The 14,584-nt window shown below is 37.5% G+C and overlaps 1 protein-coding gene across 1 annotated transcript; it reads right to left on the reverse strand.

The window, feature by feature from the left end:
- Positions 1–4,079: 4,079 nt before the first annotated feature.
- LOC104505104 (neuroligin-4, X-linked) lies at positions 4,080–6,903 on the reverse strand (the record flags this gene model as incomplete). The annotated part of the gene is made up of 2 exons (XM_010155066.1): positions 4,080–4,873; positions 6,714–6,903. Coding segments are annotated over 2 exons (984 nt in total), but the record flags the coding sequence as incomplete, so codon positions are not given.
- Between the last annotated feature and the right edge of the window lie 7,681 nt (positions 6,904–14,584).

Consider the following 14,584-nt stretch of genomic DNA (forward strand, 5'->3'; position numbering starts at 1 on the left):
CAACCTGGTCTAGTGGAGCGTGTCCGTGTCCATGATAAGGGGGTTGGCAATAGATGATCTTTAAGGTCCTTTCCAATCCAAACCATTCTATGATTCTATGATTCTCTATGTTAAAATACCATTCATTGCTTAACTACTTCTTCAACAGCACCAACTACTACTCAGGACAAGGGAACTGTTAAGTTAATGCACTTAACATGTTTTATTCTTTTGTGTCATTCTCTAACTTCATTGAAGAGCAAAATGTCTTAACGATTACATAATGTCTCTCTCTAAGCCACTGAAAGATCCCTTGATCATTTATTGTCTTTCAGCAGTCCTCTTTCCTCCGTATGGGAAAAAAAAAACCACGGAGAAAAAGACTGTGTGTTATTTCTTCATGCTTCCACTCAATTTTCATGTTGTCACAACATTAATAATGGTGCAGTCATTCCTGTCTGAAGCACTGGTACACAAGCATATTTTCCCTTACGCCCTTTCCTCACTTACCACCAGGTCCCACTGTTGCCATGCTCCCGGTCAGCTACTATAACAACTAAGGAAAGCAAACCAGAAGTACACTGTTTTGTCTGAATAAAACAGATTGGCCATTGGATACAGTTATTTCTTCAAAGACATGAAAAAGCAATGCAACAGCTTCATAAAGGAGTTAACAGAGAATTGATTTGAAAATACACTTTAATAATTAAAACTTTAATTTGTTTTCCATTAGAAAGCCAAACTGAAGACAAAACAAAGACATCCTTAATACCTCCATTAGGTTTTTGCTCTGGAATCAGTGATAGCAAAATAATTCAGGAGTATTTATCTGAATTACAAAGAAAACAAGGATATATCCTTTAGGCCTTTATCTTTCCCATTATATCTACCCAACCTAGGTAGAGCTGGATGAATGGGAGCAAAAATAGAGTATTGTGACTCCTCAAAAGAGGGTAATTTTTAGAAACCTGATAGATGCCTATAATGAGGGCATGGCTTTGTATCTACTCTTTGAAACATCAAATCCTTCTTCACAAAGTTTGGCTGGCAGAGTATCTGTGAAGGACTGGCACACACCCCCCAGTGTCGTTCACTCTCCCCCTGCTGATGTATCTGCGAAGGATGTGACATGGCCCTAACTAGCAGAATATTTGAGCATATAAAATCACCTTTGCAGTTAGGATAATACTACTGGCATCAGACTGAAGCTTTAAGTGCACCTCTTAATGAAGGTCTCACATGTAATTTTGCATAAGCTGTATTTTCATGTCATTTTTGTATCCCAAATGTAGTTTCTAACATCTACTGAGTAATAAATTGGTTTGCTGTTCCTGACATGTCAGAAACATAATTTCGAAAAGGCCAATACAATTGTTAATGCAAACAAACAAACAAACAAAAAGTCACAGCAAGGTAGAAAATGGAGGATTGGAAAAATGCAGCTCCCAGGTATTCATTTCAAACACAATCCATTTGCCATTAAACACTTTAACTGTCACCTCATATTTCCTAGCCTCAGTAACTGACTTCAAAGTAAAACACAATAAAAGCACTGTGCCTTGTGCTGTGTCTTTGACACCTAGTGATTTTACAAGACTGACCTGCCCTCCAAACACAGCCGTGGCAGTAGGCCCATTAAACAATGCGTGTTTTTGAGCGGCAGGCAGCATGTCAGTTAAAAGCCCAGCACAGTCTGTCAGAATGATGCACCACCTGAGCTGTAATTATACAATAAGTACTTGGATGCAGCCTCTGTGGGAGAATCATCAAGACTGGTAAAGTCTCAGAGACATTACAATTAAATAAATAAATCTGCAGTGTTAATGTTCAAGGCTCACCTACAGGGAAAGGTGGAATAATAAAATCTTTCAGTTAACAGAATTTTCATACGTGTTGCCATGGGTAGAAACACAAAGCAAGATAAGCTCTATCAGAATAAGGAAGGGAAATGATCAATTAAAAAAGGGGAGGGGGGAAAAAACCCCAACACCAAAACAAAGCCCCCAGTGATGCAGTCTTGAACCATATCAATCTTTCTGAGAGTTGGAGGACATGAGTGGGAACACGGATTACAGATTGTACATGGGAGGGTAGAGAGGAGAATGATTATCTCAGATATGTCTCTGGTTTCTCTAGGTTTGAGGTGGTACAACTTCACGTTCCATTGGAGGCATCGGAAGTGCAGAGTAAATTCAATCTTAAATTTTAATATATTATTTTCCTCCAAGTATTCTTTTGTACTGTCTAGATTAATTAATCATTGTTCACATAAACAAAGAAAAAAACCCAGCAAGGTAATGTATCTTGCATTGCTTTTTTCCTTTCCTTGTGAAAACTGAGATTTTATAGATGGAGGCCAGTTTTAATGACACATCTGTCAGACTGTCTATAAAGGGGCACGTTTGTAATAAAAGATACACCCCATTCCTGTCTCATCAGCAATGGCAATGTTTCAGAAATCACTAATGGCTCTCCCAAAGCACCTGTGGTGCTTTTAGGTGTAGGACGACAATGGGTTCATAACCAGAGAACTGGGTGATGGCACGTATAGCCTGCTGAAATTAGCTTTCAAGGAGCAACACCTGAAAAGTGTTTGTAATTATGAGTAATGGTGGTAGCCGGGACTGTGAGAAGCTCCTGTCAGCCTCAAAAACTTATTTAAATATGACTTCTTATTCTATAGTGAATAGCCACAAAGTAATTGTAAACAAGAGTGAGATTGGAGATCTTGCATCTCCATAATAATTCCAAAGATGTATATTCGTGAGTATCTGAAGTCATCTATGTATATGTGACACTTCGTCTATAAAAATAGACAGACTGTTCATATAACCATTTTTCTGAGTCTGCGGTACAGCCACCATGTGGCATTCTCTGTCCATAAACCAAGACTTCATGCTGAAGTTTACCCATCCTAGTATTGATGACTTCTTGTTGTCAAATACACCTAAATATTCCACAGTTCGCTCACTACTGCTGCAGTACTCTGGGATTTCTGTATGCAAAAATACCTGTTTGTCTAAAAGTCAATGCAACAAAAGCTTTCTTTTTGCCTTGTAAACTGACCTGAAGCACTTGATTGTTTTTTGCTCAATTAATGCTTGAGGTTTTTGTTAAGACTGCAAAATGTCTCTCCCTTGAACGTCATCTGGATTCATTAAAGCCTGCAAGAGCTGCCGACGCCTGTGAGTGTTCTACACTAGGCATCTCTGAATTCTTCTTATATAGCTGCATACCATTCACTGCAGTGCAGTAAAGCTGCAGTTTCCAGAGCGCAATCCTGCCATTAAACATTGATTGTTAAGATTTACAGCCTCTTTGTGCCACAAGTATCTTTGGTTTAATTCAGTAGTGGAGACTCAAGGTTAACATAAAAGCCCTTGCTACTCAAGTAAAACACTGCAATACTCTTTAAAGGAATGCTATGGGAAGAGGACAGAAATTATTAATAGCACTTGCAGATTAAGCTGCTTTGAGGGTTCTTTCATTGATGTTTACAAGTCTTTTTCAGCAAAACATTGATTTATTTTGTTTCGCAAGCAGAATTAATTTAAATTTTTAACCATCACAAAGCAAAATTTATATCTGTGTCTCTTCTTCATTCCAGTCAAGTACTTATTATTGCCATTATAGCCCTCAGAGGGAAAAATCTTTCCAGTGTCTGCCTTTCTGTTCCAATTCCTCCCTGAGTCCTCATCACTGTGAAGGTCGCTCAAAAAAAAGTACTTCCTTTCTTTTGTAGCAGATAAGTGCTATCTGCCTGGCAGTTCCTTCTTCAAGCAGCAGACATATTGCCTCTGATTTTTCAGTATCTTAGTGAGCTGCCTTTTCTCTGAGATATGCTTTGTCTTAATAATTGCCCTATTTTTTGAATTCAAAGATATAGTGCATTATTATTCTCACTGAGCTACTGAAAGAAAATAGTTTGAGGGAACACAGTAATTAAAAATCTATTAAATATTAATAAGCCCAAGCTACCTTCTGTCTTATGCAAATAGTGCTATAATGCTGCTGCACAATCAGGGTTTGAAGACACTGCAGTGGGATACTGACTATTTTAGAAGTGTGCTATCAACAGGAAGGAATGCTGGGGGTCAAACTTACCCAGTTTTGGCAAAGTTCGTCCAGTACGTCATAACTACTGCGCTGAGCATGACATCATTCTTGGAAAAGTTGCAGTTGAACAGTTCTGTGGGGCCAATCATAGGAATCCCAAACACATACGGGACTTCATCTCCATGAGCTGAATCAGCCCAGCTGGGTTTCATTTCACTTTGGCAATGGTGATAAAATGCATAGAAATATGTTGGAGATCCATACTGGGCATGCAGGTCAGCAGTAGCAACAGCTGGAGCAACCCACTGGTGGTCTGTGAAAAGAGCGACCAGGGTCTTCCGTCTTGTTTCGGGGTTCTCTTTGTCTGCCCAGTCGGTGTACATGAATTTTATGGTCTCTCGCAGTGTATCTTTCCCTTCTGGATACCCATACAGATTGTCCACAAAATTGGAAACAGAAAAGTCAAAATCATTGGGGGAAACACCATCTTCATTGTCTACAATGCCGTCCACAAATTTTAAACCTTCCCCTTGATTCACGCCTAGCATTATATCATAGTTAAGGAATTCCCCTTGCTCCATGAGAATCTGAGGGTCATCTGGAATCACATCTCCATCTATCACAGGCCCAAAGGCAATGTGGTACGTGGCTGGAGTGATGGTCTGTTGAATGAGTTCTTTGTAATTCTTATTCCGAAGACATTCAACCAAATCAGTGGTATCCAGCATGTCACAGCCCACTTTATCTGCCAATATCCGAGTGTACTTGGCAGGCTGATAGTTCACTGCCCAGCTGGAAAGGGCTGTTCCACTCTGTATGATTGCCTTTTGGAACAAACCTGCAGGTGCAAATTGTTTAAATGCAAATCCAATTATATATTTAAAAATTATGTAAAACTGAATTTATAAGCAGATTTCATTAAGTAAAAAAAGCCTTTGATTATACAATAACTAAAGGATGCATATACCTAACTTTCAATTCTATTTCCATATATTCTACTCACTGCTCCCTTTTATACTGTCTCTAATAGGCTACTAATTAAAATGTCCCTTGTTCTTTATGCTCAGCACACATAAAGCATGAAGATTTCAGGTTACTGTTGCAAGAAAAAAAATTCTCATGCTTGTACTGCACTTTTCTTGCATCTTTAATGGAAGTCTCCTGGCTTCATCACAGTGGTAGTCCTGTAAAAAATTCTTTAAAGCAGTGGCAGTTACAAGCAATCATATCCTCTTTGCCATGTAAATGACTTATAAATGCTCTCTTCAGTAGTTTAAAGGTCAAACGAAAATTACGTACTCTCATTTCTTTCACAGAAGCCATGCATCATATAATTTGAAAAAATCCTCTCTGCTAAAATCAATTTAATAGGCTTGAGTCTTCTACTATGACATAAATTTTTCTTTACCATCTTAATTTTTAATTATTATTACTTTTTGTGTGTGTGTTACCACTGCCTATATGTTAATTTAACAAAGTAAGATGAGATTCAACAGTTCTTTTTGGTTCTTTCATGACTACTAATATAAAAAGAGATGAAAGTCCCAGCTTCTTTGTGTCAGAGCACTGAAAAGCAACTGAAGCTTACTGGTGAATCTGCCTCATCTGTTTTTTCATGGTAGGATCACTGAAATGGCTTATTTTTTACTTAAACTAAAATTCCTGGTCATGGGCATTCTGCACAGGGTTTCTACTGTCAAGTTCCTGAAATGTCAAAGACAGCAACAGCCACAAAAACATTCAAAGACCTTGAAGCATTTATGGGAAAATTGGCTGAGGTTGATATAACTTTGTGCTGATTACTTACTGCACACGCTACAAAATTTCAATGATGTGATTAATTAAGTTTTTCATGGTTCCATCTGCTTGATTTTGGCATGGCTTACTCAACAGTTATTCACTGCACCCTATTTGTATCAACAGACTGAATTGTCAGGCATAATTCTATGTATTTCTAAATAAGGTGTGTTTACCAGCACCCCTGCTACAACTGCTTAGCCTTCTGTCATAGATTTCTATCTTTTTTAATGTGATACAAGTAGCATGGACTTACAAAAACAATAGGTATTTTGGTAGTCTTCTTTTATAAATTCTTTGTAGATTTGGTCTTATCACCAGGAATATTTATGGGTCAGAACTGGTGCTGTACATTATAGTGTTTGGGTTTTTGTTGGGGGGGTGAGGTGTTAAAGGAAGAAATCCCACAGCTCAAGCACTTACCAAAGTCTGAAGAACTCTGTGTGGGATCACACAGTACTTGTGTGGAGTTAAATAAATTTTTAATAAGGTTAAGTGATGTTATTATTAAGTAAGGAAAGCATCTAAATACAAGCTGGAAGTGCAGGCAAGAGAGCGTAAAAAATGGAAAAGGACACTGCCCTTTTCCATTTGAATTAGGTCAAATTCTTTCAGAGAAGAGCCAGTAGAAACTGTTGATAAAGCTAGAAAAAGTATATTGCCCATGGCATTTGTTGCATGAAATTTCTGCTATAAGAGCATTTAATTTTACATATAAAAATATATTATGTTAAATAATATAAATCCAGTATACTAATTAGTAGGTATTTCACCAAAATTACAGACCTCATGTAATTGTAATCCAGCCTGATATGGCCATTTGTGTTAGCCTATAATGTTTCTAACAAAAAAAAATCGTGCATTACTCAGAAGATTGTTACCTTCTGAATAGTGAGAGAGTGTCAGGAGACTGACACAGGAAGCTCCTGCCCCAGATCCAAAAATAGTAACTCTTTTTGGGTCTCCTCCAAAAGATCCAATATTTTCTTCAATCCAACGTAAAGCTTGAATTTGGTCAAGCAAACCGTAATTGCCTTTTGCAGCTTGGTCCCCAGTACTTAAAAAACCTATAAGGAAAAAAAAAAAAAAAAGATAATTTTAGTCCACCAGATACACAGTTAGCTACAGGGTATCCACATATTCACAACACATCTTCCCATCGTTTCATCTTCTGGGCTTTTTATTTTTCGTCTTTTTTTTTAAAGGTCACAGTCCTAGTTAAATGTCTCCAGTGCACACAGTGGAACTCATTCTGTACGCTGTTTGGCTTTGGTTTGTTTTTCCCTACTGCAGAGGTCACGTTTGTGAAAAATCATTATTGCCTTTTTGAAGTAATTCTATATCAATACAACAATACAGACTGAAGATTTTAAACATTTGAAAACTGTAAGTAAGTAAGGGACAAAACGTTAGGAAATAATTTTTGTGAAAAGAAGTGAGATATCCAGTCTTCCGTTGAGAACAAGGCTTCCCAACACATTCATTTAAATGCTTGATTACCATGGACCAAAATTGCTCTGAATTACATAGCTCTTTAAATTATTGTACTTGTGACATGGATAGACATACTCAGAAATAGAAAAAAAAAAAAAGGATGAAGAAATCTGTAAAAGGAACAGGAAAAAGCCTAGGAAAAAATTACACTCCAATTTCACAGAGGATATTTATTAGGAAGATAGCAGGTAAATCCTCAGCAATTCAGCCTTTGATAGGGAGACTTTATCTGAACAAATCAGGTTTTGTCTATTTCCTTGGAAATTGCAGGGAAAGCTGTACAGCTATTTTTTGTTCCTGTACTGTGGTTATCAGATTTTAGAAACAAAGCATGACACATTCGCTGCTTGTCTTGCAACTGAGAACAAAATGACCAAAAGGCTAGGATTGAGATTAATTTTGTTGTTCTGAAACCAGCTCAGGTGAAACATTGCAGCTACCCGTGCTGCCTATCATTCACAGTTAAGACTTTGTGGTACGTCCAAATTACCACATCGAGCCGTGTACTCACACTCCTCTTTTTAACTCCCACAGACCCTTTCCTGTCCGACAACTCTAAGTCAGAAGTCTATTAGAAATACCTTACAGCACATGGAAGTGCTCAGATGGACATTACTGATTTTGCCACCGCTAAAGCTATCAAGACAAAACAAGGGAATCACTTGGCTGGTGTTTCCAAGTTAATTATTGTTTCAGACTGATAATTGTAATAATAATAATATAATGATAATAATTTGCCAGAAGAGGGCCCCAGGACTCTGGAGATGTGCAGTCCTGGAACAGTTCTGAGATGAGAGTGAAATCTTCAGCCACCTGAGCCTGCTGGTACAAGACCTTTCTGCTCTTAGGAAGGACTGCAAGAGAAGCCTGAGGTCCCAGGGGGCAAAAAGGGCCTTGCAGTGCACTTCACCTGCTTTGGCAAAAGGAGAACAGATCTCTCTGCACTGGCTGTAGTTATTTTTTCATTGATAAGAAGTATGAAAAGTCACAAGGTGGAAGGGATTCAAAATATGGACGAAGCAGAGGGGAAGGAAATGCAAGAGAAAAGAAGAAGGAATTAGACGTGTCAGATATTCACACCCGTTGCACATTGACTGTAATGTTTACCATGGTAAAACTCCTTCAAGGAGCTGCAAAATCCAGCCTCAAGTTTTAAAAGCAAGATCACATAAGAACTAAACTTTAAATATGGAATGATATATGGTCTGTGTTACAGTGGTGTAAATTTCTCCATGCAAACTTAGGTATGATTGAATGTAATATCTAACTTTGCATACAAAATAATATTTTTCATATTTAATTAGTAATTATTAATAGGTATTTAATGCCAGCAAGTGTCTGACGTATTTTTCACAAAACAGTTGCTTCAACTGCAGTAATACAAACAATATCCTTACTGCTAAATAGCATTTAACATAACTTTCTCATTAAAAAGTCTCTAATAATAGAAAGCACAGTAGTTACAAGAGCAGTAACACCTTCTTTTTTCTCTTCTATACCAATGAGAAAAAGACAAACAATTAATCCATAATTGCCTCATTTTTTTAACAAATGTGTTTTTCTCTTTTTCACGTCTTCATTACCTTTTTAGGACCATCAAAGAAAGAATGACCCACTTGCAGGCTTTATTGCTGCAGCTCACTTCTAAATTCTATAATATTCCATAATTATGCCTTTATTCAATCAGAACTATGATCTCCCTGGGAGAAAGTGACTGTTGTAACTTTTAAAGCAGCATGGTAATTAATATTCAGAGCCTAAACACATTTTAGCTCTTCTAGCAGCATCAAGCTAAAGCTGGTTGATCTTTGTGATTTTGAATTCTTTCCAAATGTACTAAAAGGTGACTGAGTAAAACCGCAGTCAATGAATATCTTATGTTAGACAAATTATTTTTTTTTTTTTTGTTTCCACAGTTCTCTGCTGATTCTCATTAATTGCAAGAACAAATTTTCTTAATTTAAAAACTAATCACCATGGCAAAGTGTCAACCTCACATGACACAAACTGAATTCATAAACCTGTCTTTTCTTGATGAGAATATACTTTCTTTCATGCTCTGCATACCAGATCAAAATATTTATTCAAAGCCATTGCAAGAAATTCAGGCAAGGAGTGACTATTTCTCCAGAAATACACAAAACTAATAGTTTGGGGTTTTGTTTGTTTTGTTTTATTTTCTGTGATAACCTTGAATATCTCAGAACAGTATCTTCATGTGTCACTTTAAAACCAGAATGAAGCTTTTTCTTCTGAGATGAGGATTTATACTCTGTGCCTTTTATGTATATGTTTTTAAGTGTAGTTAAGAACAGTGCATTTTACAGTTTAACATGATTGGAAGGTATTCTGTAATCGAAAATCCTTAGGTTGGGGTTTAGATAGAACCTGGACGTTCTTCTCACTAGCCTAATGCAACAGAGTTGAATATGGAAAACAAAGAGATTTTTTTTCAAGTGATACAGAAAGGCATTAACATTAATATTCAGTTCTTGACTTCACAATTCTGTCTCCCCTTCAATAATGATTTGGAAGGGAGAAGTCATGGCTCTCCCACTGCAAAATGCCATGGACAGCAACAGGTGAAAAGAGGAATGTGAGCGCATCCCATCTGTGTTGAGTGAAATACCCCAAAATTGTCTTAGGGGATATTTGCTCTAAACTTACTGTGCCAGAGGGAATGATGACCCCCAGCTATACTGAGTAGTAACCAGGGAATTAGAGTCTTCTGAAACAAAAGTCAGCTTCAAAAGAAGGGCAAAAGAAGCATGAATATCTGTGAAAGCAGAGAGAAGCAGGTGGGAAGAGGGCAGCAGCCGGACATGGTTTGACACTGCGAGAAGGGGACAGTGACATTGCAAACTCCCTCCATCCTGGGCAGAGCAACCTCCCGTGGGGTGCCTGCACCCAGCCAGGGGCTGTCCACGTCTGCTGGCACACAGGCACCCTCTCAGTGCGTGTGTCGGGGGCCTTGTGAGGTGTTTTTCCTTGTGTGGGTCAGTGGGTGGCAGGAGGTCACCTGATGCTGGAGCAGCCATATGTCCCACACAGAGAATGGGGGAACTTCCACCTGATGGGGCTGCTGGTGACTCATGCAGCCTGGGCGTGATTATAACTTTCTGGGATTAGTTACAGAAGGGTATTTAGAAATTTGCAGCTGTTTACTAACCTTTAAGTGTCCAGTATTGTCGTTTATCTTTTGTATTGCTGATACTGATCCTGAAAGTGTAGCTCACTGACTGCTGGTTAGTTATATGTCATTAATAAATTAATAAACTGCTTTTTTACTGATTTGATTTAAACCAAATGAATTGGGATGATTTTCCCTATGACAGTTTAGTCTTTAAAAATAAGTAAAAAACCATGATTTTATAAGAGGAAACATAAAGTATTATTTGTTTTGCTCTATTATTTGTAATTAATCTTGCATCTCATAGTTACTACATTCTTTCATGCAGAGAAAAGTAATGCTTCCTTAAATGGGGATTTCTGATGTAACCGCTTTATTTTTCTGATTCTATTAAGGGAAGCATTCTAGAGGAATGCTTTAGTTTTAACCTTCTAGATTAGTTATAGTCAAGGAGGAAGAAGACTCCAGATGAAAATTACTGGGAATTTTCCTTTTCCACAGCCTTTAAAAATAAATGGACTCAGAAGCTACATGCTATCACCTGCACTATTTTGATAATGCAGTGAAGACACAAAGCTAAACATAGATCTCCTTTAAATCCCACTTACACAAGAGGAAACCCTTCAGTTTATCTTTGTAGTTGGTTTTCCCACTATGCCACAGAAATTTTACTGAGAAACTAAACATACCCCAAAAAACCAGTGGTGGTGTTTACCCTTTACTACTAAACTGTTATGAGGGGGCCCACAGTAAAAATTAGCAGGGACCAGTATCTATAAAATACCCCCCGACAATTAACTTCTGTCCAGCTCCAGCCTTGTATTCTGGCTGGAGGCCATCCCCCTGTTGGCATGCTGTGCAGACCTGCAAGAGTGAGGCTAGGACAGAATAGCTAGACCTCACATCCACACTGCTCACATTTCACGCACTGTTTTTTACTACATCCTAATTCTTGTCCCATCCTATGGGCTGAATGAATGACCAGTGGGGGACATAATGCATAAGGGGCAGCACATCTTCCAGATGAGATTTCACCTGGAAGGATCAAGGTTGTACCTTACAGAACCTCTCTGCAATGTGAAAAAATGTGCAAGAAGTGGTGACAGTACTGAGGTTTTCTGTGGAAATGTACTCTTGATCTGAATTAAAATGTTGGTGTGGACATGCTCAGGTTCAAAATTATATTCTTCCAACCACAGAATTTCAATTTACCTAGAAAACTCATGGAGCCTGTTGCTCAGGACAGATAGATTGGCAAAAGGGCAGACTCTGTCTGCTATGGAGATGAAAATACTGAATCACTCCCCTAATTTCCCTAGAGTTTTTCTGGATTTAGCCAGTAGACAGTTAAAGGGAATTTGTTTTCATTTGAGGACATGTTTTGTTGCTAATTTTTGCTCTGAAGTAGCTGTACAGAGAAAGGAAAATTTTATCTTTCATGAATTACTAACCTAGCCATTGGCATGAATACTAAATTCACTTTAAAAAGAACAGAAAAAAATTAAAATACATACACTCAGGGAAAAATACAGGGGGAAAAAAAAAGCTAACACCATTAAGTTAACTACAGTAAATTATGACCTGAGAACGATGGCTTCAGCCTTAAGAGATAAATACAGTCACCAATAACTGCAATCTGGTATCAGTTTCCATTGCTTTTATTTCTATGTACTGATTTCTTATTTTTCTTAAATTATCCAAAAAATAAGAGTGTGACAACTTTCCTTTGCCATTTTGCATACAGTAATAGCCAGTGTTACATCACTACAGGAAAACCCATTCTCTATCTTTGTATTTTGACACCTGGGCCTAATCCATATCAAATCAATTTGATGGCTGGCTGAAAGCCTAAATTTCAACTGTGAGTGTTCCTCCACTGCTTCACTTCTCCTCTCCTCTCCCTCTCCCTTCCTCTTTTCTGTTTGTTTGCACCCAAAGGAGTGGAAGCAGGAGAATACACACCGAGCTACACTTCTGTCTTCAGATTTTTTTTCACTTCTTTTCTTACCTATCCCTTCCACATTGGTTATCAATGACATTTGAATTCCTATATCAACACCAGAGGTAAAGGAAAGCTTGTATACCAAAGGCGTGTGTGATGGAAGTTGTCTGAATTACATGAAGAGTGGAACGGGGGTAATAATGGTCAAACCCACTTGTACTAAATCATATTTTTCAAAAATATTTTCTTCAGTTCTTTTACTCTCAGTTTAAACCTGAGCTTCTTTATGATAATTTAATTATAATCTTAAAATTTTCCATTTGATATGCATAGTCACATAGGTGCTATCATTTTTTGTGTAGTTCACGCCAGGCTATAACAGTTTCTAAGTTATTAGAAACTTAAGGAAGCTAGGAAAACTACAAATGGGAATGATTACCTTTTCAGCAACTTCAGGAAGCTAGGAAAACTACAAATGGGAATGATTACCTTTTCAGCATTTTTTGCAGGTGGAATACTTCAGTAAGTTTTCCCAACAATAACAAACAAAAAAAATATTTCCTTTTATTGAGGAACAATATTTTGCATTACTCTAGTTAAATCCTAGGACTGGTTGTTTTCTTTTTTTCTAAATTTTTACAGCAGTAGATAGCATAAAAACTCCCAGTGAAACAGACAAGGTTGATTTGGTGTGTGAAAACTAGTATTTTCTTACTGGTTCAAAACAGTATAAAAAATTACAAATATAATTTGGTCCTAGTAAATTGCAGTGAATTTAAGATTTAAATAAAACCACAGAATAGAAAGTTAACCAGTAATATTTGGGGTTCTTTCCCATTTAAGGGGGAAAAATATAAATAATGAAACATTAAACCTCATTCTCTCATACATTTTAGTAGATACTACAATCAATTTTAAAAGTGCATCTTGAAATGAGGTAAACTCTTTACTGCAAATAAAGTACTTTTGCTTCCTTCCCTGCCTTTCACATGATTTGTTAAAACCAAAATATTTATTTTCTGAGACACAGCCCTTACATAAAAACTAATGCCAAATTTGATAAGACACATCCAAAAGCCAAGATATCACAATGAGAATTTAATCATCAGGAAATCTGTATAAAATCAGCCAACTAGTTCATTTTGATCTATTTGTCTCCTCCTTTTTAAGCCTGCGCTCTATTGTCTGGCTTTACATTTCTTTTGTCTTCATGACTGCTGCCCAGAACTGTAAGGCCTGCTGCAATTTGTTTGTCAGGCAAAATTCTCAAAAATAAGATTAATTCGTACAGCATCTGATCAGAAATCAGATATAAGCAATAAAAATAAGATACACAAGACTGTGCTTCAAAGCATAATCCTGCCTTTTCTGTTTTCATTTCTGAAATGCCAGAGTAGGGCCTTTTTAAAGCAAAGAGCAAGCATACAGCAGTCTTCATATTTTCTAATAGCTGTTGTCTGTACTTATCACATTTACCACTGTAAAAGCGTACCTGCATAAAGTGTTCAAATGTGAAGTGAAATCCACTGGGGATTACGTAGTACATAGAAACCACAGCTGGTTCAGGAAGTCCCTGAGATATAAATAGTTGGAGGATAGAGGAGTATTAGAGGGAATTATCATATAAGTTTGTCCTATGCTTACCCTTCCCTAGCCATCCCCAAACATCCTCCATAGTGTTTGCAGACAGGATGCTTGACTAGATGATGTTTTGGTTGGAATCAATATATGTTTCTTTTAGGTTTGACTGTACATGTTAATTTAACAGCACCATTTAAACTCTCCTGCAAAGATGGTGGGATGCAAGACGGAGGGATGGTGTCCTTGGCACATGTTTAGCAGAAAGAAAAACCCTGCTGAATTTTTCCTGCAGCATGAATGTCCCATGCAAAGCTGAGTAACCGTCACAGCTGCACACTCAGTCTGCGCAGAGTGAATCTGAGACAGCTATCTAGTGACTATGACACATGGGAGGACTGTGGAGTGGCCATGTATGGCCCTGTGCAGAAATAATTTACACAGATTATTTTGCAACCTGAAAAGAACAATACTTTTCCTTCAGCTTCAAAATGGTTTCAGATTTGCAGATTCTACTGTCAAAGCAAATTTTTTTAATATTCAGCAACTCAAGCAGTAGCATGGTCTTCTCTTCTAAAGTAGCGGTCACAGAAATAATATTCTGCCTG

Source organism: Eurypyga helias, unplaced genomic scaffold (genome assembly GCF_000690775.1).
Source record: "Eurypyga helias isolate BGI_N326 unplaced genomic scaffold, ASM69077v1 scaffold38897, whole genome shotgun sequence".
NCBI classification, from domain to species: Eukaryota; Metazoa; Chordata; class Aves; order Eurypygiformes; family Eurypygidae; genus Eurypyga; species Eurypyga helias.